Source organism: Neolamprologus brichardi, chromosome 22 (assembly GCF_056152115.1).
Source record: "Neolamprologus brichardi isolate AB-2024 chromosome 22, ASM5615211v1, whole genome shotgun sequence".
In the NCBI taxonomy this organism is placed as follows: domain Eukaryota; kingdom Metazoa; phylum Chordata; class Actinopteri; order Cichliformes; family Cichlidae; genus Neolamprologus; species Neolamprologus brichardi.
In genome coordinates, this window is record NC_142124.1 from 30,804,193 (window position 1) to 30,828,261 (window position 24,069).

General features: G+C 43.4%; 1 protein-coding gene across 1 annotated transcript in view; it reads left to right on the plus strand.

Moving 5' to 3' along the window:
* LOC102785757 (triple functional domain protein) overlaps positions 1–24,069 on the plus strand; it is an 86,233-nt gene that overhangs the window by 28,603 nt on the left and 33,561 nt on the right. Inside the window, 9 exon segments of the mRNA XM_087835124.1 lie at positions 10,934–11,008; positions 13,892–14,006; positions 15,618–15,810; positions 19,996–20,100; positions 20,312–20,508; positions 20,795–21,035; positions 21,751–21,873; positions 22,650–22,841; positions 23,938–24,069. Coding sequence (XP_087691250.1) covers positions 10,934–11,008; positions 13,892–14,006; positions 15,618–15,810; positions 19,996–20,100; positions 20,312–20,508; positions 20,795–21,035; positions 21,751–21,873; positions 22,650–22,841; positions 23,938–24,069 — 1,373 coding nt within the window.

Here is a 24,069-nt window from a genome sequence, read left to right on the forward strand (position 1 = left end):
CCTCTTTAAGTTTTAAAAATTCTTAGACTTGGTGAACTAAAAACCAATTTGCATGAATTTCTCTGCACTTACTGAACATTGCATGTAGTGCTGAAATGTGGTTACTGTACTAAGACTTTAATCAGACGATTAAAGTGTTGTAGGTCCCTAGAATTAAATCACATCTGTTTAATGCATGAAAGATGTAGCAATAATGTGCCATTAAGCACCAAATTGCAAAAGTTACCTCAAAGTGCTTTAGATTGTTAGCTAAAAAGTGAAGACAGTGGGAAGGAAAACCCCTTCTAACAGTAAGAAACCTCCAGCAGAAGCAGGCTCAGGGAGGAGCAGCTTCTGCTGTGACCAGTGAGGGGTGAGGGGACGAAGGAAAAGATGCACAGTGAAAGCGAGGTGAGATTAGATTAATAATAACTAATGTTTAATGCAGTACTTTGTGCTGTTTTTGGTTCTTCACTTTAGCCCAACAGAGAAGACAGAAATCCTGATTATAAAGAACTTCTTTGCAGTAAAGAGATAAACATAACAACGCTCCATCATCGGGTCACACTTTGTTCCTTTTCGTTTTTCTGCTTCTTTCTTGTCAAGTGAACACAGCCATGATCGGTCTTTTTGGTGTGCAAGTCCCACTTTCAACCAGTCATCTATCTTGGCATAACATCACCATCGAGTTAGGTGCTGTTGGCTCTTGGGAGGAGGTGCTGTAAAGTTGATACAGTCAACGTTTACATATACAATCCCAGCCCCTACTAGCATAGGTTAATACTGAGCGGCTGCAGAGCAACAACATGGGCGATTTGAGCCGATTGAAGCAAGTACGAGTGAAGGAAAAGCACTCGGTTGACATATGGCAATCTGCTAAGTACGTTAGAGGTTTAGCTACAGTAGCTGCAAAGCAGTGAACTATGAGAAGATCACTTTGTACGTGGGCGGAGCTGAAGCGTTTTGCCTACAACCTCACGACTCACTTCCTCTGCTAAGCGGCTTCTCCTCATTCATAAATGCAGTGCAGGCATATTATAATTGCTGCCCCTCCTGCACGCTGAGGATTACCACCATTTACCTGTCTCTCCAAAAGACAGACAGATTAGCAGCTCACCTAATGCCACACGAGGTTCTCAGTGATACTGTTTGTCCACAGAGCCCAAGTGTCTGCACCGGTAACCCAATTTCTCCTTGGAAATGTTTGCTCCAGCTTTCCATATGGATGTGTAGACATCACCAAAAATGGGTGGTTTTGGTTGTCTGCAGGGTTGGAATATCTCCCCTCAGGAATCTCAGGATTAGCTTCAGCTGCGGCAGCTCTGCCCGCAGCGGACTGGGATCCCGTCGGCACATCGGCCAGTCACTCTATGATTAGATGATGCTGCGAGCGGGCTGCATTTCTTCAGCAGCAGCCGAAGCCAAATCCACAGCAATTTATGGAGGTTTTACAATTTAGGGAAGAATTTTCAAGCATGGCTTGCTGGACAGCCAATCACAAGTGGCAGTATGCTTATACTGGTTCCTCCCTCGTCCCGCTGACAGGTACAGTGTTGCCTGTCTGGTGATGCACAGGAGAGGGGGACGTAGAATCTACCATACAGTCAGCACCATCCTTTCCTTTGTGCTCTTCCTCGTCATCCCTCAATCAACCCAATGGAAACTGAACTTAGTCGTCCCTCCATCGTTCCCTGACGTCTACTTTATTCCTCCTTCGCTGTCACACACCGCTTCTCTTTCCCCCCCTCTCTTTCCTCAGCCTAGTTATGACACAATGATGAGTTTCATTAGCTTACTAATTTTCCTGGTTCCTCCTAGTTGGTTTTGTTCATCATTTACCCAGAAACCCTTGTTCTCCAGTCTGCTTCTGTGCGGGTGTGGGTGTGACCTGGCCACTCTATATTTAGCTGCTGTGCCACTTTCTCTGTTCCCAGAGCACTGCAGAGTGCTGGGAGGTGATGGAGGGTGGGGTGGCTGTGTCTTTAAACTTACCTTTTACTTTTGATGATTAAAGAAGAAATCCATCCAAAATACTGCTCAGATAAACTCTGGAAATAAGGATGGGGTGTGTATGTGTGTTTTGGTCAGTCTGCGTGAAACCTTAATCTGATAAAAGTCGCCGTACTGTAGCAAATTCAAACAACTACAAGGCCTCACTGTGCGCTCTTTTTACACACTCTCTTCCAAACACAGCGGTTTTCTGCTCGTCTCTTGTCAACATTAGGTTTTTCATTGACCTTTGATTATCCTCCTGCTCAGTGGCAGCCGGCCAATCAGACAGCAGGTCTGCAAGCAACATCAAAGATTGTCTTTGCTTCAGAAGATGAATCACTCTGTGGTGAAAACATGCCGGCTTATCCGTTTGTGCGCATATGCTGCAGTTCACCTCGATAAGCGCGCTTCTTGAGCATTTAGCTTGGCATCGCTGCTGTAAATAAGCGGCGCCGATAAACATCGCGCTCGAGCTAAGCTGCGAGGTAATGTTCAGGCAGCAGCGTGTAGGCAGCTGCTACAAAAGCAGCTTTCTTGTAATTTAATGGCCGTATTGTCACATGATGACCACAGCGTTAGACAATCTGTTCCAAAGCAGTTGTATGTGTCGCGTAAGGTTGTAATTCATAGAAAGTATGATCATTTTCATAGCTGGTCTAGATCAGTGATGTCAAACTCATCTTCAATCAAAGGGGACGTACGGCTCATATAGATCATAGGATAGACTCTGCCTTCTGTCAATGTAAAGACATTTAGACACTTTTAATTCCTGAGTTATCCTTATATAAGAATTTTTTTTTTTTTTTTAAAATAGCACAGCTCAGTTTTTCTGAAGTCACTACTGGGCCAATTCTGGCTCCCAGGTCACATGTTTTACACCTCTTTGTCTAGAAAATGAAAAGCATTTATCCCAGTTTTCTAAAATCCAACCAAGCCTTGTCATGTAAGTCAAAACAAGTAAATTCTCACGGTGTTTACAATAAATAAACCTTGAATAGGTGTTTCATTTCTTGCTAATGTATTAATCACTCAATGTACTGCATTAAAAACACCTAAAAGAAGTATAAACATTTTTTAATTGACTTTTTTCAGTTCTAACTCCACTACACTCGCTTTACATGAGTTAACAAACAAAACAATCCCTGTTTATCGTTTACTTGGGCCCTCTGCAACTTCTCAGTTCCTCTGCCTGAAACAAGCTGCCTTAGCTCCCTTCCCCATGACTTTAAGATGTCTTTCTTCTTATTGGCTGCTCGTTGTAAACAGAAGCTGTGATCAGCAGGTCGGTAGGCCAAAGCTTTGTGCCTGAGAGGACCATGTTGGAGTGAGCCACTCTCACTCACATTACAGAGAGTTAAAGGTAGAAAACATCATTGTTTGTTATGACGGTCTGTTGTTGGAACTAGGGCTGCCACGATTAGTCGACTAGTCACGATTACGTCGACTATCAAAATCGTCGACGACTGATTAAATTGTTGACGTGTCGTTTGAAGCTTTGTAAGATCACAAAAGACGCAGGAATAAGTAGTAGGATTTAAGAGTGTAATAACGGACTGAAACAGAAGATGGCAGCACTGCATGTACAAGGATGCCAGCTGCCGTTAAACCCCGAAGAAGAAGAAGCTGTGTCCCAGAATTCATAGCGCAGCCCAGCTCAGTTTCCAACAATGGTGGCAGCTAGTTAGTTTTAATATTACTCTTATTATTCTTTCTGGGTCACAAAATAAACGTTAAACATATTTTCAGGTGAGAATGTAGCTGTGTAAACCTCAAATATCTGCTCAGTTCATCAAGACACCACATATTTTCAAAAGCGCTCCGACGTTTTCGGAGACGTCTGTTAGCCACTAGCTCGATAGCTAGCCGGGGGCTAGGCTAACTAGGGCCCGTGAGAATCGTTTTTAAACCCACCGCCATCTTTCACTACTCAGGTTAAATATATATAAGTCACGTAGATAACTTCAAAATGTTATTGTTTGGCTTTTTTTTAGTATTTTATTTGTTCCTGAGTAAATCGGTTTGGCTGAGATTAAAGTTATAGTTTTCACACAGCTGAATAAACCTCAAGCAGACAGCTGATTATCAGAAGTGTGAGATGCTCGAGAATAGACTCCGGTGTCCTGTTATATTTTAGATAGCAAGGAGTTTATTAAACTTCACAGAAACAATCTGCAAATTTCATTAAAATTTAATAAACTATCATCTTGTCTTTATTTTTAGTTAGCACATACCTTACACACTTAAAGCTGTAAGCTAATGATAGTTATATAAGAGCAGATGCTGCTGGTGCAATAATCTATATGTTTTACCTCCAATGGATGATGATCTGATTAGTCGACTAATCGCAAAAATAATCGGTGACTAGTCGACTATCAAAATAATCGTTTGTGGCAGCCCTAGTTGGAACATACCGTCTGTGACAGATGAGAAAAATAAGCTAACTTTTACCCATATTGATAGCACATTTAGCGATTCCTAATACCTTGTGTCCTAATTTTTCATAAAGAGACTTAAAGGTAAAGCTGCCGATACAGCAGGATCATATGGAGAGAGGTGGGGGTGAGCCTTTCCCAGCTGTCGTAGGGTGAGGCAGGGTGTAGCCTGCACAGGTCTCCAGTCTGCCACAGAATAACTGTGAATGTCTCACTGGCTGCAGCCTCTCAAACGTGACAGATGAATGCCTCTTTCACATTTTGGAACCATCCCTTTTTGGCTTTAAGTGTTGCTCGGACAACCCAAGCTTACGTCTTTTTAAGTTTGATGAAGTCGAATTTGAAACGCAGCGATCAATAAATAATCCTGAGATTCAACCCAGTTTGACTCCCCCAGCGCTCTCCGTCTCCTCAGAGAGCCGATCTGGACCATGTGCAGCTCCCAGAAATAGAGCCAGAGCAGAGCTCTCTGTCTGCACTCCCCTCCTCTCATGCTTCATCTATAAAGAGCTACAAGCTCATTCTCTACAGGAGCGCAGTGGTAAATGTAGTTGATCATGCTAATTTGTTTTTTGTGGCACCCTGAGGGAGGGAAGGAGACAAATGAGAGGAGAGAAGAATAGTAAAAATAGAGACAAGTCCTGATTCTCATCCATCTCCTCCGGTGGCAGGAATGAATTAGCATCTCATTAGCATACAGTTGTAAATACGACGCCATGCAGAGACCAGAGACTGGAGCGCAATTTCAAAAACACTTCAGTGCCCGAGAGGGGTGTGTTTCTGAGCGTTTGTTTATTTATCCAGGTAAAAATCTCATTGAGATTAAAAATCTCATTTTCAAGAGAGACCTGGCAATTGTATGATAATAATATTAAAGGGATGACAGAGACGGTACTCCTCCCCTTTACAGTACTTGTTATGTAATATGCGGTAACAAATTGTGTGTAAATGTGCGTCTGTGTGTGTCTTACCACTTCACCACTACACCATAAGACTAAAATGGAGTCAGATGAATTACATTGTTTTCTCTCTCTCTGCTGATCTCTTAACAGCTTTAATTGCACATGTTAGACAGCGTGTCACATATACTGCAGGATTGAACGTCAGATGAAGAGCACGTATTGAAGGTGCTTGAGAGGACGCAGCGTAGGGCTCTTGAGTTTAATTTGTAGTACTGCAGCGGGTAGTGTTATTATTTACGTTAGCTCTGTCGTCACGAAGCTGAGCTGGATTTGGAGCTGATAAATCTTGGAAAATGATTAATGTAACTGAACTCTCAGGAGGAGAGAAGACTTAAAATTGCCAGAACTATGAAAATAATACCAATGGTGTGTGTCTACACACTTACTGCACAATAATGAGCTAAATACAGTAACCGCTTGTTACATTTTCTGTCATGGAGGTAGTGTACGTGAAAAAATCCATTATTTCTTTATATTTTCCTTCCAAGAAGCCAGTCTTTGTTTTGCTTTGTTTAAAGTGGGTTTGAACAAGGCTGCTTTCTCACTTTAGTCTGTTGATATCTGGAGTTCGTATCTTTAGGCAGTTTTTTATTAGCAGCCTGGGTTTTTTTTTTTGGTTTTTTTTTTAAACGAATCTATGATAAATAATTAAATCACATTTTTGCACCAACGTTGTGATTCCCAAAGAGTTCCTAAAACTTGGGAAATCTCGGCATGGTGTGGAGTGTGTCCTGCGGGGCCTGGAAAAATGGAGGGTAAAAGAAGTGGGAATATCCAGGTCCTGGGAAAACCATGTGGCCCTTCAGTTGACCCATCTTTTATTCACTGAAACCTCATCAGAAATGATCACAGCGGAAGGGTGGCTGTCAATTCAGTTCAGTTTTATTTATACAGCATCAAATCACAACAACAGTCACCTCAAGGTTCTTTATAATGTAAGGTAGACCCTTCTATAATACATGCAGAGCGAAACCCAACAATTACATGACCCCCTATGAGCAAGCAGTTTGGCAACAGTGGGAAGGAAAAACTCCCTTTTAAAAGGAAGAAACCTCCAGCAGAACCAGGCTCAGGGTTAGACAGGATAAAAGACACGCTGTGGAAGAGAGCCAGTGATTGATAAGAAGTAAAGATTCAATGCAGAGGTCTGTTAACACAGAGTGAGTGAGAAATGTGACTGAAAAAGAAATAGTCCCAGCGGCCTATACCTATTGCAGCATAACTAAGGGAGGATTCAAGGTCACCTGATCTAAACCTAACTATATACTTTGGCAAAAAGGAAAGTTTTAAGCCTGATTTTAAAAGTAGAGATAGTGTCTGTCTCCCAAACCCAAGCTGGAAGCCAGTTCCACAGAAGAGGCTGAAGGCCCTGCCTCCAGCTTTCTTCTTTTAAATACTCTAGGAACAACGAGTAAGCCCGCAGTCCAAGAGTGAAGTAGTGTAATGGGGTGATACGGTATTATAAGGTCATTAAGATAAGATGGGGGCTGATTGTTCAAGACCTTGTATGCGAGGAGGAGTATGTTGAATACAATTCTGGATTAGGAAGCTATTCAAGAAGCTTTTCTTAAGGAAGGGAAACGGGGAGAAGGTATACAGAATTGGAAAAGAACTTGGCTGAACAGTGGTTTTCAGCCAGTGGTGTTGGAGATCTTGTCAAAATTGATGGAATTATGGATGCAGAAAAGTACCATCAGATTTTAATCCACCTTGCGATAATATCTGGTTGCATCTGATTGGCAGCAGCTTCATTCTTTACCCTGATAATGATCCCAAACACACTGTCAGGGCAGTAGAAGCTAACACACAAAGGAGCATCAGTCATGTTACAATAACTCTGTGTGCCTACTTCCCATTTTCCTAGCAAAATGTAAGAGTGGAGAGTGGCTCAAGATTTTTGCACAGCACTGTATTATCTTTGTGCTAATCCATACACTGTGTTTACACTGCACATTACTGCCAAACACCTACCTGCTGCCATGCTGTGGAGTTATATTTCTGGAATCGCCCATAAGGGGATAGATGTACACCATTACACACACTGAAGGTTTAACTCGGTAAAATAAATCAGGCATTACTCTGACACCCAGGTTGACAATAAAAAGCAGGCAAACGTCAGTGGGACACAGAATGTCAAGGAGAGAAGAAGAGAAAAAGATTCACATGGGAAATATAACTCGTCCGGGCCATCAGTCATATAAACTAGACCGCTGCTCTGTCTGAAGGACAAAATTGGGGCTTATTCTGCCTGTGCGTGTTTGTGTTTGTGTGTTTGTGTGTTTGTGTTTTAAGGCCGTGGGTCTAATCACTTCAGGGATTTCTGTGTGTACAGGAGTTGCTTGAAAAGGTTTGCTCTTATTGACTATCCCCGTCCAGCTGTTCACTCTCTTCCGGCAAAGTCTCTCTTGTTTGACACCGTCACACCCATGAGGTTCAGCTTGACATTTCCATGGCGACAGTTTACAGCCCACATTATCACTGTGGGGTTTTTCTCCAGTTTATTCTCATTATCTATTCTAGACAAACCAGTATGTAAAACACATCAGTCGTTATGGTCTACACCAGAGGAGTTTTTCCGGCAGTATCGGAGAAGCCGTGATGAAGAGAAAGTTTATGCTTTCATGAGGAAACCAAAGGGTCAGCCACCATTGTGTGATTCATCAGTGAATACAAGCAAGTACTATTTATAGGAAAATGTCACTCATTGGGAGACTGAGAGAGGAAGCGGTGAAGGTAACTTTATTTATATTCATGTTTTGTGGCTGACAGCTCGACGGCCTTCAATAACCGTGCCATTTAGACAATCATCATGTTTTCCTCAGATAGAGGAAGGGGTATTAGGAAAGTCGAGATGCTTTCTACATTCGTTGCTGACAGTCAGTTGGAGTTGCCCGGGATTTATGGGTTGCAGTCGCAGAGACCGAAGTGCTTGTGGTATTAAAACACACAGCTGTGTTGGGCTAATAAGGAGGCAGGCTTTGTTACTTATGTAGCAGAATCATTTGCTTTGTGGCTTTATGGTTAACAGTGTTTGTCTCTTGCCTGCTGTTCCAACATTTTGTCAGCCACCTTTTCTAGAAGGTCAGTCGTAATGATACGGCATCCCTGACGACCCCTAAAACCACAATGAGGTTGACGTTTATAGATATTTGATAGACTGCTGAGCACTTTGGTGCCGACTTTTATAGTCCTGCAAGGTGAATAAAATGCAGTCAATTTGGCAATCCGTAGACTTCATGTGTTATAGTCATCTGTTGATATATATAGTACAGTGTAGACTGTGACGACTATGATTGGTCCGCTTGGTGCCATTATGACTGTCCAATAAAAACACAGCACACTACTTTATAATTCTTAAGTTAGACAGGAATCTTGAGCTATAACTAGGGATGGGTATCGTTTAGCTTTTATCCGATACCGGTGCCAAACCGGTACTTTTGAAACGGTGCTCAAACCGGTGCTTAAAGAATCAAGAACACAAACTTTGTCCAAAAACCTCTCATGCTCAGCTGTTTTTTTTGTAAAAAGATAACAATGTTAGCCTTTTCTGCAGCTATAGGGCATATATGGTATCACTCTTGGCTGGAAGCAGCTTAAACAATGGAAAAAACACAAACTTTGTCCAAAAACCTCTCATGTTTAACTGTTTTCCACTTTTTCTTTGGTCATTTTAGCCTTTTTGGCCAGGGAGAAAGGAGTATCTGCCATCAAACAAGAAGACAGCCGCATGTAGCTAAGATGATGTTTGCTAGTTCACCTTACTGCATTAATGTAATAACGTGGTTAAACTACTCAACGTAAATTACACACGAACAACATTAAGCTACTCACGCAGAGAAGAACGGCTGCTGCTGCCATCATCATCCTCATCATTTCTGCTACACTGGCAGGGCTAGGGGCCAGGACTCTCCTCTTCGGGTTTTTGGGGGATGTTGCTAACTCCGAGTCCGATAACAGGCACCACACCCGCAGTAGATGTGCTCGGTGTGAGGTCTCGCAGCAAGCTATCAAATACGGCGCATTTCTCGGCTTTTTAAAAAAACGCTATGCGTCGCCAGGTGTTTAATCAGATTCGAGGTGTTACCTCCTTTGACAGTATCACAGTATCACCTTAAAGCACTTGTTGCAGCTGCTGAGTTTGCATCTTTTGCTATGAAGAACAGCCAGACTTTGACCGCTTAGCCTTGGGCATTTTTAATCTGTAGCTCTGCTCTAAAAGAACGTACGTACCTGGACCCGCCTACTATCCTCAAAACGTAAAATGATTGGCTAGAATCTAAAGTGTATCACAGCTCAGGAAAAAAAAAAAGCACCGAAATGTGCGCTGCTTTTCGGTCTGGTTACTACCATTCATGTCAGAACCGATACCGGTACCCATCCCTAGCTATAACAGCTTTAAACAGTTGCAACATCACCCTCTGTATAGCTGTGTGTCTGAGCTTCTGTGCTGGACTATCTTACCTGTACATTTAAAAAGGACAAAGAAAGCAAAACGAATATGTAAAAATTCCAACACTAATCCCTTAAAAGTAAATGCTGCCTCGCACTTTCAGAGTGCCGCTTGTTCATTTTCGTTACCTCCAACACAATCTGCTTGCAATCAAAGTTGCAGTGATTACAGAGTGACGTGGACGTCGAAGATATTTTTATTGAATTGAATAATTAGAGTTGTTATAAAAGAACAAAAATAGGATCAAAGTCCGTGTCACCACGTGGTAACCATCATAGTAATAGCTCTGCGCTGGTATGTGAGCCGTTATTTGCAAAGCCTGTATATAAATGAGTAAAACATTCAAAACTTTTATGCGAACCGTATTCACCACTCTCATTGGTCGTTGCATCAGTCGCTCACCTGGAAGTTGAGAAAAGTTTGTCTCTGGTCGCCTGTGGATACTCCGATAGTCGCTGTGGTCGCCACGTTGCTTTCACTGTGAACACAGTACATATTACGCAGGGGTGGGACGAACTGTGTATGTGTGTCTGCTGTGCTCTCTAACTGGGAAGCTCTTAGTTTTACATGTCAGGTGAAAATGTTAATCGCTACACTGCAGAGCAAAGTTTAGTTAAAGGTTCCTTAATCTTTATAGTCCAAGCGTTTCCACCACTCAGTGTTTGGTAGATGTGAAAATTCACCAGCTACTCAGAGTCTTTTTCAATAAATGCGGCATTTTATTATGACTCTAGCTGATGGGAGCTAAAGTGGCCTGTGACATTTAATGTTTCTTCACCCCGTTTCACCTCTGTTACACTAAGAGCTTTAGCAGCTCTGCGTCTGGCCTCACAGTCTCACCATTACTGTTTCTGACCGCTGTCTCATTGTGTGTATGTGTGAGCGTGAGAGCGGGAATCTCACAGACTTTTTCCTCTTGATGCAAGCAATCCAAAATTGGGACTGAATACGCCGAGTTTTAAAAGCCGCAGATCACCAGATTACAACTAGACAAAATCTGCTCTGTCCCAAATAATCTGGGCTCTTCAACTGCACAAGAACAGGGAAAAAGGGAAAAGCTTTTTTTTATTTCATTCTTGTATTCAAACCCCATGTTTTCTTTCCTCATCTCTTCACAGGTTTCAGGAGAAATGAGGAGATGAGAGCGATGGAGGTGCTTCCCATCCTCAAAGAGAAGGTTGCCTTTCTGTCAGGTAAGGTTATGTGTGTTTGTCTGGTCTCAAAAATGCACCACCCCCTGCTGTCTGATCATGGCAAATAAAGCTAATAGAGCCTGATGTATACTTTGTACTAATTAGTTTGTATACACACACACACACACACAGACAGTTGCAGGTATTAAGCTGTACTTTTTCTTGTGCACAGTCACGCACACAGTAACAAGCTGTGCAGGGGTCAGACTGAGGCCCAGGCACTTGGCTCTTGACCTGTCTTTAAGCACACGCATATACACCCAGTTGACACACAGCACACACGCTGACATGCACACAGATATCTGTTGTTTGACCGTCATCAGCAGGACAGTTAGCGTAGAGAGCTACATCAGCCACGTCCGACACACACTCGCACTCACACACTCGAGTGGTGCCAGAGAAAACTCACAGGAGGCTGAGCTGGAGATGCGGATTGCCAAGAACATCCAGCAGGATTATTTGCACAACACACAAAAGCATTTTTTTTTCAAGTGCGTGTGTGTTACTGTCACATTTGTGCATATTTGTGCAAATGCAAGCACTCAGATCTCCAAAGAGCCAAACGGGATAACAAAGTGAAACCGGTGTGCGCGCTGGCAGAGAAGGTCACAGTTAGAAACACAATGACGAGGAAAAGGACTCTGACAAACAGCGAAATTGAGAGAAGGAGAGTCAGGGCAGCGTTGCCATGGAGATGACTTACTGCCAGCTTCCCATAGTGGACACTGGTGGAATAATTGGCTTTGAAATGAAGGTAGAGGAGGGGCCGCTAGTGAAAAGGAGGGTAAATAAGCTAAGCCTATTATCCCCAATTTGGCCCCTTAATAAATCGGCCATGTTCGCCCTCTCTCATGTTTGCCTGTTGCCACGTGAGCGTTTGATTTTCTCCTCTGAGCGGCAGGGTCAAGCCTACAGGCGCACAGCAACCCGACTGAACTCACTAATTTGCGGGCTGAGCAGAGAGGGCCTGTGTTTATGAGTTCCCACGTGAGCGAAGCAGCCTTCTTCTTCTGCAAGTGGCCAGAAACTAGGAGCAAAAATATTATTACAGCACAAAATACGACTGCAGAGAAGATAAAAGGTCTGAAAAATCCTTTAAAAGATCACAAACAAACACTGCAGAATTCAAACCCCATGTACAAAAAAACAGTGCACAGTTTCTGCATAACAAAATGTATGCATCTGGCTCGCTTGCTGTTTGGAGAGAGCCAATCATATATACATGTTTGATTTATTTATTTATCTTTTCTGTTCTTTTAAAGGAACAGACTCTGCTTCTACTTATTGTGTCATATTCTGTTATAGTGCAGTGTTAATATTAGATATGAAAATGCTCAGTCTAAACAAAACCCTTTCAGACTGCTCTACATGCTTCAATTCAGACAGTAGTTGTTTTGTTTTTTAACATCGGGCTCTGTGACATCAGGTGAGGTCAGCCACGTAGCTATGGCTATGCGAATAGACTGTACATAGAAGATGGATGTAACCACCAGCGTTACCATCTTGATGTTTAGAAGATGTGACTCAGAAGGGGCGACTAACAGAGAACCTGAACACTGCACATTTAAATGCTACCATGTAGCCATTTACAAGCATTGTTGGGCTGTGCACAAAAATGGTGTGTCACAAATGACTCGCTACTTTGTTTCTAAAGCAGTGCCTTACTTAAACGTTGCCAGGAAAAAGTCATTTGATATAATAGACGTTACATTGTTACATTACTCAGCAGCATTGTCTGAAATGCTTTGTCACATAATTACCAAGCTTAGGCTACAGTCTCACACCCTAAAATAAATCATTATACTAACACGTGCGCACACAAGATCTTTCTTCTAGCGATTAATTACGAACACAAAGCCAATAAAACAAAGCAGCGTTGAGAACCAGCCCAGTTAGGCTTTAGAGCAGTCGTCACGGTGATCGCGCTGTAGAAAAAGGCGCAGGTAGAAATGTAAGCTACAAGCCTGACTGCTCATCGCTGCCTCTGTGTTGAGCTGGGCTCATCTTTAACTTCACTGAGTTCTTCTCGGCTCTGCACAGATGTTGTGTTAGCAGTATAAATCAGTCGTTTCTGCCCTGGATGGTGTTTGCACTTGGCCATCGCACTCTCATCCTTTCTGTTTACTGAAAATCAAAGGAATCTTCATATTTGAAGAAACAGTTTCCTCCTGCCTGCACATCGACTGAAATCAGTCTGTTCAGCCATCGTGCAGATAATTGAAGAAACTTTGTAGTTATGCAGTGTCATGATTGACTTAACACAAAGTAAAGCTTTCTCCTCCTTTCTGGCCCTAATGGTGACGATCATTTACAAAACAAAATGTGTTTAGTGAGGGTCTGCACAGGACTCTGTCAAAGATAAAAAAGGTCCACTTCTCGTCTGTGACCTTCATCCTGTTAAGATAGTTTTTCCCTTTTTTGCTCATAAATGAAAGCTTAACTTCATTATCATCAGCAGCTGTGTTTTGTGTTTATTCTTAATTAGTGAATGTAAGCACACCACGACTACAGTGAAGAACTGCTGCACGCGCTGCTCATCAGCTAACGTGAGCGCTGCCGTGCCGTGCCGCGGTCTCAAACAGCCTGTGGCGTGGCCACGAGCCCATTGCAAGCAGGTCCACTTCATTTTTCACAGCTCGACTGCACAGAGAGACAACGATAAAATACTTTCAGTCTAAATGATCTCCTGTCCTTTTTTTTAAAAAAAACAAAAAACAAAAACTTTTCGCTCATTTTTGGGTTAGCTAACTGCCTACGATCGAACTGTTATGCTCCAGTGGTGCAAATGATACCACTAAACCTGCAAAACTCTGTGCCACATACACACTTGTCCTTACTCCACTTTTTATCTGTGTGTGTGTGTCTGTGTGTGCATCACCTCAGGTGGCAGAGACAGACGTGGTGGTCCTGTGTTAACGTTCCCATCACGCAGCAACCACGACAGAATACGAACAGACGACCTGAGGAGACTGATCGCTTACCTCGCCGGCATCCCCAGGTTACTTATTTCATTGCATGTGATTTTGTGTGGGTGGGTGTGTGTGGCAGTGGCTCAGAATGACATGAACTCCCACAGCGAGTGCTCAAAGCTCTATAAGCGAACACGTGAGAGGGCTGAGATGAGCATGTGATAGGAGAGCGTAATAATTCAGGAGCAGTTATCTTGCTGCAGCTTCTCGGCTGCCAGAAATCGCTTCTAGAGATGGTGAGATGCTGAGACAGAGAAGAGAAGCCTGGAGCTAACAGAGGCGACATGCAACAGAAGAAGGAGAGGGAAAAACAGGAAAGGTTTAAACAGAGAGAGGAGGATGCTGAGATGGGCAGAGGGTGGAAGGATTAAAACTGACAGAGATGGAGAGCGCATGTGTGAGGAGGTGTGTGTGTGAGGGAGGGAGGGAGCGAGCGAGCGAGCGTGTGTATGAAAGCAAAACAAAGTGTCGCAGTAGCCGAGGCAGTGCAGCAGCAGTTCCTGTAGGCGAGCAGCTCCTCACCTCCCAGGTAAAGCGTCGCTCATCCGCCTCCTTCTCCTTCCTTTTTTGACCCGGCATGCTGCTTCTTCTTCTCCTCCTTGCATATCTCTCAAAAATCCACCCTCTTCACCTCCATCACATTATGCATGTTTGCTTTTTTTTTTTTTTTTGCTTTTTTTAAATTAAACTCCAAGTTGAATTTTGGGCTTTGAAAACCTCATGTCATCGTGTCACATCTTGCACATCTTTCTTAACTTTGGGGTTTTTGGCATCCCTGTGTTTGTGAAAGGGAACATCTGCACATCGCTGCACACTGTGTGTGTAGCGACAAGCTGTTCCACCGAGAGAGGGAGGGAGAGCGGTTTGGGAGAGGATGGAGGTATTTAGGGATGCAGTGATGGAAAGATTTTAAAGTGATGTATTTTTTATTATTATCTTTTTAAACAACACGATGACATACTCGTAGGGAACGCAGCGATCTGAGTTTGTGGATTGAATAAAGTAGTTGTGGTTGGAATGACATGGAAACGGACAGATGGCAGATGAGCTGCAAAATATTCTGAATCCTAAAGACATTCTGTTTGTTGTGGCATGTCAGATAACGGTGACAGGTTTCAGCTTCAGTGCGCGTATGCAAGCTTGTGCAGCGAGAATAAAGATGATGATGGTCAGAGCAGAGCACCACAGGGGGAAGAGGCTGCTGATGCACAAACGGGCTCAACTGTATTTTTATATATATACATATATATGTATGCATATATGCGTTTGTGACTCATTCGTCGCAGGTTTCTGCGTACGTGTGTGTGTGTGTGTGTGACTGTGTGTGCATAGGGGTGCGTGGGTGTGTGTGTGTGGGATTTGCTGCGTAGGCTTCTCACAGTATAGAAAATGCGTCATCTCACTGTTTGTTTTGGTTCTCTTTCCTCTTCTTCTCTATTCTTCCTTCTTCCATCTGTCCTTTCCTCTCCGTCATCCCTCTTTCATCCTTTCCCACGACTGTCATCTCTCTCTCTCTCTCCGGATTAAACTCTCACCAATCTCTCTTGGCCCCCTTCCCCCCACCCACCCCATGCCCACTCTCCATCTCTTCTCTTTAATTCCTCCCACTCCCGCCGACCTCCATCCTCTGTCCATCCCAGCGAGGAGGTGTGTAAACATGGCTTCACGGTCATTGTTGACATGCGTGGCTCCAAGTGGGACAGCATCAAGCCTCTGCTGAAGATCCTGCAGGAGTCGTTCCCGTCCTGCATCCACGTCGCGCTCATCATCAAACCGGACAACTTCTGGCAGAAGCAGAGGACCAACTTCGGCAGCTCCAAGTTTGAATTCGAGGTAGGATGTTGAGCCAGTGTTCGAGGCAGTGATAGAATATTTCGATGTCTTACTCAAAAATAGCGTTTGAAGCTGTTGAGTGAATAGAAGCAACAGACGGTGATTTTCATTGAAATAACAGGTTCTGGTTTGTTTCGCACTGCCAGATTAATCAGTCATCTTAACACTGTTATATTTAAAGACTTGGATGCTGTTTGTGGAGGGGTTGTACTATTCACACTGGTGATGCGGCGCTTTATCATCCAAATATGCACATATATTCAGCCATGTTGACTGAAATCACCAAATAAGATGGTAGTTATCGAGTGTGTGGCATCAGTTGTGCTCTAGTTTATCAATCAAGAGCTTAAAGACTTTAAAACAGGTTAGGTTGTTTTTTCTTTTTGTTTTTTAAATGAAGATTTATTTTATTTCCCTGGTGCAAAGGGGAATGATAAATAACAAGGGGAAACAATATTGCCGTCAACTAAATTCTTACTCAGAATTTGTCCAGAATTTCATTACATTTTTTCCCTCCCTCTAATAAACGTTATGCGATAAGCAATAACATTCGCAATAATCAGCACCTCTCCAGGGAGTCTCGCCTTCTTGGACTGCAGCTGCTAATGCTCGTTCTGCTGTGCAGCCTCGGTCGGTGAGCTTGGCGTAGCGGCGCACGGAGCAGACGTCCACCTGCTGTAGGTTCTGGTTAAAGTGGCCCCAAAAGAACAAGGACTGGCGTCACCAGCTGCAGTCCAAGCTGGTGGAGTTTGAGTCTGTTTGACTGTCGGCAGGTGTTGGATGTTTAGCAGAGACTGAGCTTTCAAAATAAGAGCGAGAGGGTTTAGTAGGTGGCAGGGCTGGATTACCAAAATCTCATACCCTGATTATGCTAAAAGTAACAGTACATTTTCTGTCAAATAATATGATGACTATATACAAAGGACTTGTTCTACATTTAAAATTTAGCATTTTAAAGTGGAAAAAAATCCATCCAAATGATGAAATAAACACAGTTTTACAACACCGTGAAATAAACGATAATATCAAACAGATGTTTCTATGTCGTCGTCGACATCGTCGACATCGTCGTGTCCACAGCATAGTGGTTAAACGTCTACCTTACATCCAAAAGATCCACGGTTGGAGACACAGACCTTGCCCGTTGAACTCGTAGTGCCGATTCCAAGCTCGGATAAATGAAAGTATCCATCTACATGCCGAAAGTACCTTTTTCATCCAGTGTACATCACCTTAATCCTCAGAAGGATTAAAAATTATTATCTAACGATTTATATCGGTCTTTAAAGTAGAGGTGGGAATCACCATACATCCCACGATACGATATTATCACAATACTTAACGCACGATACGATATTATTGCAATTTTTTAAAATATTTTGCGATATTCAGATTCTGTACATAAAGGTAAACTTTATCAATATTCATTTTCTCTAATATCAAAGTCTCACACTCAGTCTTTCTCTCATTTCAGTTTGATTGTTGACAAACTGAACGGTTTGTATTACAGTCTAGTCCAACTTAACTGAATCAACCATCTGGTACAATTATAGCTATTCTGAACTATGCAGTTTATGAAAACTATGCAGCCCCTTCAGCAACTGAAGAATTTGAGGGTAAATTAAAACAAAATATAATTTTACATTAAATAAAAAAGTTTTAAACTTAATTAAAATAAAACATGTCTTAAATTAAAATAAGTAAACTGTCATGTTTATTGCTGCCATAAAAAAGTTAAACACATTTGGACAGTGAAGGAATGTCAGGATTCTTGCTCAGAAAAAGGATCAACATGCTCTGAAGTCAGAGCACAAAAACCTTTTTGTAACAAAATATCGATTTCTGCTGTCCCTGTATCGATACATTATTAGCAAACAAAATATCACCATACTACACAGTATCCATTTTTCCCCCCACCCATACTTTAAAGCAAGGAAGATTTAGGACGAGGGCGTTAAACATAAAGCTCAGGGGAGCGGGACCAGAATCGGACCGCCAAAGACTCCAGTCCGGCTCACTGGTTGACTTTGGGAAGTGTGAAGGAGGGCATCAATTTTGGACTTTTAACTGTATTTTCTTGCCACCATTCATACTAGACCAAAGTTAATAAGTTGTAAACAATTAAAAGTAAGAAAGTTCCTGTTTTCTGCCATACAGATGTGTTATTGCACTTCTTTTTATGTTAAAATAACTTCTTTACAGCAGCCCGGCCCACTGAAGCTCAGAGTGGGCGGTACGTTTCCCACAATGTAAAATGAGTTTGACATCCCTGATTTAGGGGAACTGTTGCAGTTGATATGTGAGCACATATATCTCACAGCTGCCTGTTCTCAAGCGGATCAGTTTTACATTTGGCATTTTAAAGGAACTCGTCACAAAAGCCTTTTAAAAAGCCCCCACCCTCACCTCCCTCCAATTTGCTGTCAGCTGAGCTGTGATAACAACCGCTCTGCCGCCTCCCCTCCCTCCACACCCCCGAGCTGCTCATTGTCAGCACATTTCATTATTTTCCTCTCCCCGCTGCTTTGGGTGCGTACACCACCAGCCAGCTGTCTGCCATAGGGAAAAAAATTTCATCACATCCAACCCAAAAACGGCTCGCTGCAGCTCACGAGGACGAGTATTCGTTATGCTGTCAGTCAAGCGATAGAAGGCATTTTCACAGCTAATTAAGTGATGCGTTCACACGAACAGGCTTGTTTTTTACCCTCTGACCATTTCGTCGTCATAAACTCGACTCTGAAATGTGCACCAGCGGAGCGCTCTGTGTAGTAAATGTCTTCCGATGAGAGCGGAATAACAATTCCCCTCCCCCTGTTTGATCTGTCATTAGCCAACCTTGCTTACTACGATGATCATCAGCATTTGTTGTGGAGAAACTTGGGTTGGCATAAGCTGCTGTGTTGTCTTTATTGTTTTTTTATGCAGTGTGTTTTTCTGATACGGAGTGGAAATTTCCCCCTCTAGCTTCTGATTATAGCTACGTAGGAGAACGCACGAGTGTGGAAATTTACTGTGATTGCTCACATGTGTATGAACACGACCTCACTGTAGTCTCATTATATCATATTGATCTTTTGATAGGAAGAATAGCCACAGGGAACGTTATAGTTATCCATGCACCGCTCTGTCATGCCGCACAGGCATTGATTGGATAGCGTGCATGTGCGTTCATGTGCAGGCTTCATCGCCCCCTGTCCATGCTTTATGTTTTATTAAGATTTCAGAAGTTTTCATCTTGCACTCTTCATGCAAAATTGATACAGAGCTGTTGCTAGGACTACAGTTGCGTGTATGTGTGAGCGTCCAGCATTCAGTGTGTGCATCAAGGATTTTTCTCTCACTTCGTGTAATAGAAACCAGAAGTAGGACATGGTCCTCCCTTTTTGTCATCAGTTCATACACAAAGAAAGCAAAGCTCAGAGAGCCGGTCGCAATCTCTCTCTTTTTTCGTTCGATTGTTGATAAATGGCACAGTTTAGCACAAGCATAAAATGCTACCCGAACGTCCCTGGCCGACTATCGCTCCATTCAGCGGAGTACAAATCGGTACAATAGCGAACGCGGCAGCATCAGTATTTTTTTCCTGGCAAGAGCCGCTGTGCTTTTTTACCCAAGGACAACAGTGCATCTCTGCATTGTTTGGCCTACACAAAGCCTATCCGAGCGATCGCTCCGACTCCATCCATCTCTGGCCATGTGTGTGGGGGTGTTTTGTGCGGAGGTGGAAACGCAGGCAACACAGGGAGACTTTTCCTCGGCGTATCACTGAAATTGATATCATGCTGGGGATTTGAAATTCACTTAAGTCTAACATCAAGGAGGCAAAGAAAAGTTGCGGCGGGCTGTTAAAGGTTTAGTTCTGAGTTTTGAAGTCTCAAAGACAACATTTTGGGTTGTGGAGGATCTCTTTGGTAGACGGGAGGAGTGTGCTTAAATTAGCAGCATCTCGAGGCATGTTATTAATCACGGAGCTTCTGCTGATGGTCACATCTCTACAACTCTGCTGTAATTGGGGGGGGAAGAGGACTAGACGTTAGTGATGTCTTTTCTGTGAGTAAATAAAAATCGTACTTTTCAGCAACGAAACACGGCAGAAGGTGAAAGATTAGAAGCATTTACCACTCAAGTGTCCACCTGAACTCCCTCGTTTAAACCCTTGTTCTTTGCTTCTCGCTCCACTAGACCACCATGGTGTCACTCGAAGGCTTGACGAAAGTGGTGGACCCCTCTCAGCTGACAGCAGACTTTGACGGCAGCCTGGACTACAACCACGAAGAGTGGATAGAGGTACGATCAGCTCAGCCGTCCTGTCACTTCAGACCGTCTGTGCCAAGATCCCCCAAATCCCCAGTGATGTCCAAATCGGATGATTAAGCGGACACAGGATTATTCTTCTTTCTGATCTGATTGTTTCCTTCTTAAGACAGCCAACCAAACCGCCCAAAAGTGGGTCACCATAACTCAGTGGTTTTTTTTGTTTGCTGGTGTTTCCGTCCAGGTGCGTGTAGCGTTTGAGGATTTCTCTGGCCATGCCACCCAGATGCTGGCTCGATTAGAAGAGATGCAGGAAACCGTGTCAAGGAAAGACTTTCCCCAAGACCTGGAAGGAGCCAGACGGATGATAGAAGAGCACGCCACACTGAAGAAGAAAGTCATTAAAGCTCCTATAGAGGAACTGGACACTGAAGGGCAAAGGTAAAAAAACAAAACAGTTCTGCATCTTTCTATATATCATATATAATGTATCAGAAATGCCTGTTTTTAAGTCTTTGTTCTGGTTGTGTATGTGAATCCAGGTCATTTGTATGAAAGATGAACAGGGCAACAGGTTGGAATGTGATCAAGAGTTTGGGCAGTGCTCTTTTCCCCCTTTTTTTCTCCTTTTTGGGGTTATCAGTTAACAACGGAGGCTAGCTTGACTGAAACAGTAGCAAAAACCTTAAGTCTTTGATGTTAATGCAAACATCAAATCTGTTTCCAGATTGCTGCAGCGCATTCAGAGCAGCGAGTCTTTCTCCAACCGCAATGGCAGCAGCGGCGGCAGCAGCAGTAGCGGCAGCGGAGTGTGCAACGCGGACACCCAAGGCCTGGTGCCGCGCATCACCCAGCTGCTGGACAAGCTGCACTCCACCCGGCAGCACCTCCACCAGGCGTGGCACGTCCGCAAGCTCCAACTGGATCAGTGTTTCCAGCTGCGCCTGTTCGAGCAGGATGCAGAGAAGGTCTGTGGCTGGTTCTCTGTGAGCTGTGATGTAGTGATAATCTATAACCAGAGCTGGTGATCACTGCAGGGCACACAAATGCCAATATACATATTTAAAAAAATGCAATTACACACACTGAGAAGCATCGACTGATGCTGTTTGCGAAGACCTCGTGTACTGTAATCGAGCCCTCGGGATCTTAAACACTAAACAGGTTTGCCCTCCTCCACCGTGAGAGGCGGGAAGATGGAGGCTAGCTCACGCAGGTGCACCGCCACCTACTCTGGCTGCCACCCAGACGGCTCGGGCGATGACAGCTGCGTCACAAAATAAGAAGAGACAGGGAGAGAAATGCACAGATCCGTGTTGGAGTGAGTAGAATAAAATAGCAGGTTGCAGCAACACAGAGCGAGCTGCAGTCTTGGATACACTGCAGTAGTAGGAGCTTGTTGCTAGGACACCATAGGCCACAAGTTGTTCTCTAAGAGAGCCAGAGAGGATGCTCTTAATAGAGGCAGTCCATTTCTCTGTATGCTGGCCTGGATAGATGTTCGAACACTGCAGCAGTGAGCAAACACGCTCAGGTTTGCCCACACGGCTCAGTCCCAGCTGTTTGTGCCTGTTCTTGCAACAATCTGCAGGAGTTAGTAATGAACGCAGCCCTTGTGTGTCTGTGCTTTTATTTTTTTATTGATATTTTTTCTCTTTGTGTGTATTTGTCGTCATGCCTCAGATGTTCGACTGGATCATGCACAACAAGGGTTTGTTCCTGGCAGGCTACACAGAGATCGGCAACAACCACCCCCATGCTGTGGAGCTGCAAACCCAGCACAGCCACTTCGCCATGAACTGCATGGTGAGACACACACTGATTCGCAGCAGGAGATAATGCTTTTCTTCCCACTTGGACTCAAGTCGGTGCCCTACACTGTATAATAATATAGTTATTGCACTTAGTGTCAAGCTCTACTGCTGGGTTTGAGTGTTTGTTTAGAGCAGCCTGCGCTTCCGTGCACTTGCACATTTTCTCCATGTTAGGAGCAACACAACCAGGTATTAAGTAATCCTATTCTCTATCCACAGTCCGCCTTACATAACCATTATGAAACTGCTGAGACGAGGAATCAATCCAGCCGCTGAGGGTTTCTGCTCACAGATGAGAAAAAAACAGTAGCAGACCAATAGTGTCTTTTACTTTGGCCTATTCACTTATTAAACGATGATGTATTAACCGTGTTTCCAGGTCTAAGGCACCTTTTTTTGTCTTTTTTTGCATATGGAAAAAAATACTTTTTTTAAACAAAAAAACATATTTATTGGTATTTCAGAAATAAAAACACGAAAACATGTGCATTATTTTCTGGGTAATGTGCAGCCGTGTGACCTAATACCGATGTTATAATGTAAATTGAGTAATCGTGGAAGCTTTGCCTTAAAAATATACCCGAGTACCTGAAGTAAACGTGCTCAATGTGCAACATGACCCATTCTCACAATAATATACCGCTTTAAACCTTCTTTTGGTTCCTCCTCTCAGTTCCTCTCTCGTCTGCACGTACCTGTGGCCTCGGATGTTAGACCAAGTTTTTGCTTCTTTCATTTCGCGCCTTTCTTCCTCATCGTCCTGTACAGAATGTGTACGTCAACATCAACCGGATCATGTCCGTGGGGAACCGGCTGCTAGAGTCGGGTCACTACGCTTCCCAGCAGATCAAGCAGATCTCAAGTCAGTTGGAGCAGGAGTGGAAGGCATTCGCCGCCGCATTGGACGAACGTAGCACGCTGTTAGAGATGTCGGCCGGTTTCCATCAGAAATGTGACCAGGTGAGTGTGACGGTTTGGTAAATGGCAAGAAATGTTCATGGACTGAATCTGTTAGAATTGATTGTTTGAGCCTTTAATGCTGTGATTTGAAAAATGCTGGACTCATGCTTTAATTGTTTTCTTTATAAATGAATGGAAATGTCAAAAAAGAATAGATCCTGTACCCTCACTTTAGTAATTAAGCTCAACCCTATCAATTTTTTTGCTCTTATGATAAGAAGCTTGTTTCTCAAAAGTCTTAACTAGTCCTTGAACACTGGTTCAGTGGGAACCAATCGGTAAACCTCGCGCTGATGTGCTGTTCAGGTAGCCGAGGTGTTGACCTTTTCTAATGAATGCAAATGAATACACACGTGCACACTTTTTGGATTGTAAAGTAACCATTTGGCTTAATTGAATAAACTCTAGCACATACATTTCATTTACATATATTTGCATGAATAAATTCTGAATGTAAGTACTGTGTGTGTGTGTGTGTGTGTGTGTGTGTGTGTGTGTGTGTGTGTGTGTGTGTGTGTGTTATCTGCTGGTATCCGTGCTCATTAGTCAGGCCACTATGGAATGATTCATGGCCTTAAAAAGTACACAAGCAGCATAACAGCCAGGGAACATGGGCGAACTTTTCCGACCTGGAATGCTGCCGTCATCAGACCAGCCTTTCATGTTTGTAAGATGAAATAGAAAAGGGCATTTTGTTCCCAGAGGTTTTTCCACCACACATACATGAAGAGAACAAAGACTTAAAACAAGCTTCTCTTCTGTATGTGATTCCAATTATGATGTGAGAGGTGTTTAAAAGGCAAATCATTAAGATGGAGAAATTTCTCAGAGGTCAATCTTAATGATTGTTATGTTTTCCCCCATCACTCCTACAGGGGGGTACAGGAAGCTTCTAGGAAGTCACCACAGGCCAATGAACAGCAGGTTCAGCTATAGATGATTCTTCTAATAGATCTCATGGGCAAAAGACGATTTCTGCAGGTTTACACCCAGGCGATGTCTTTCTATGCTCTGCTGTTTGTGACCCCTGGGAAGAGCGCACAGATGTATAAACCACCAGTGTGTCATGTGAGCTATGCTTCTCCTCTTGCTGCAGTACATGAGTAATGTGGACTCCTGGTGTAAGGCATGTGGCGAGGTGGACTTGCCTTCTGAGTTACAAGACCTCGAAGATGCCATCCACCATCACCAAGGCCTGTACGAGCACATCACAGCTGCTTACTCGGAG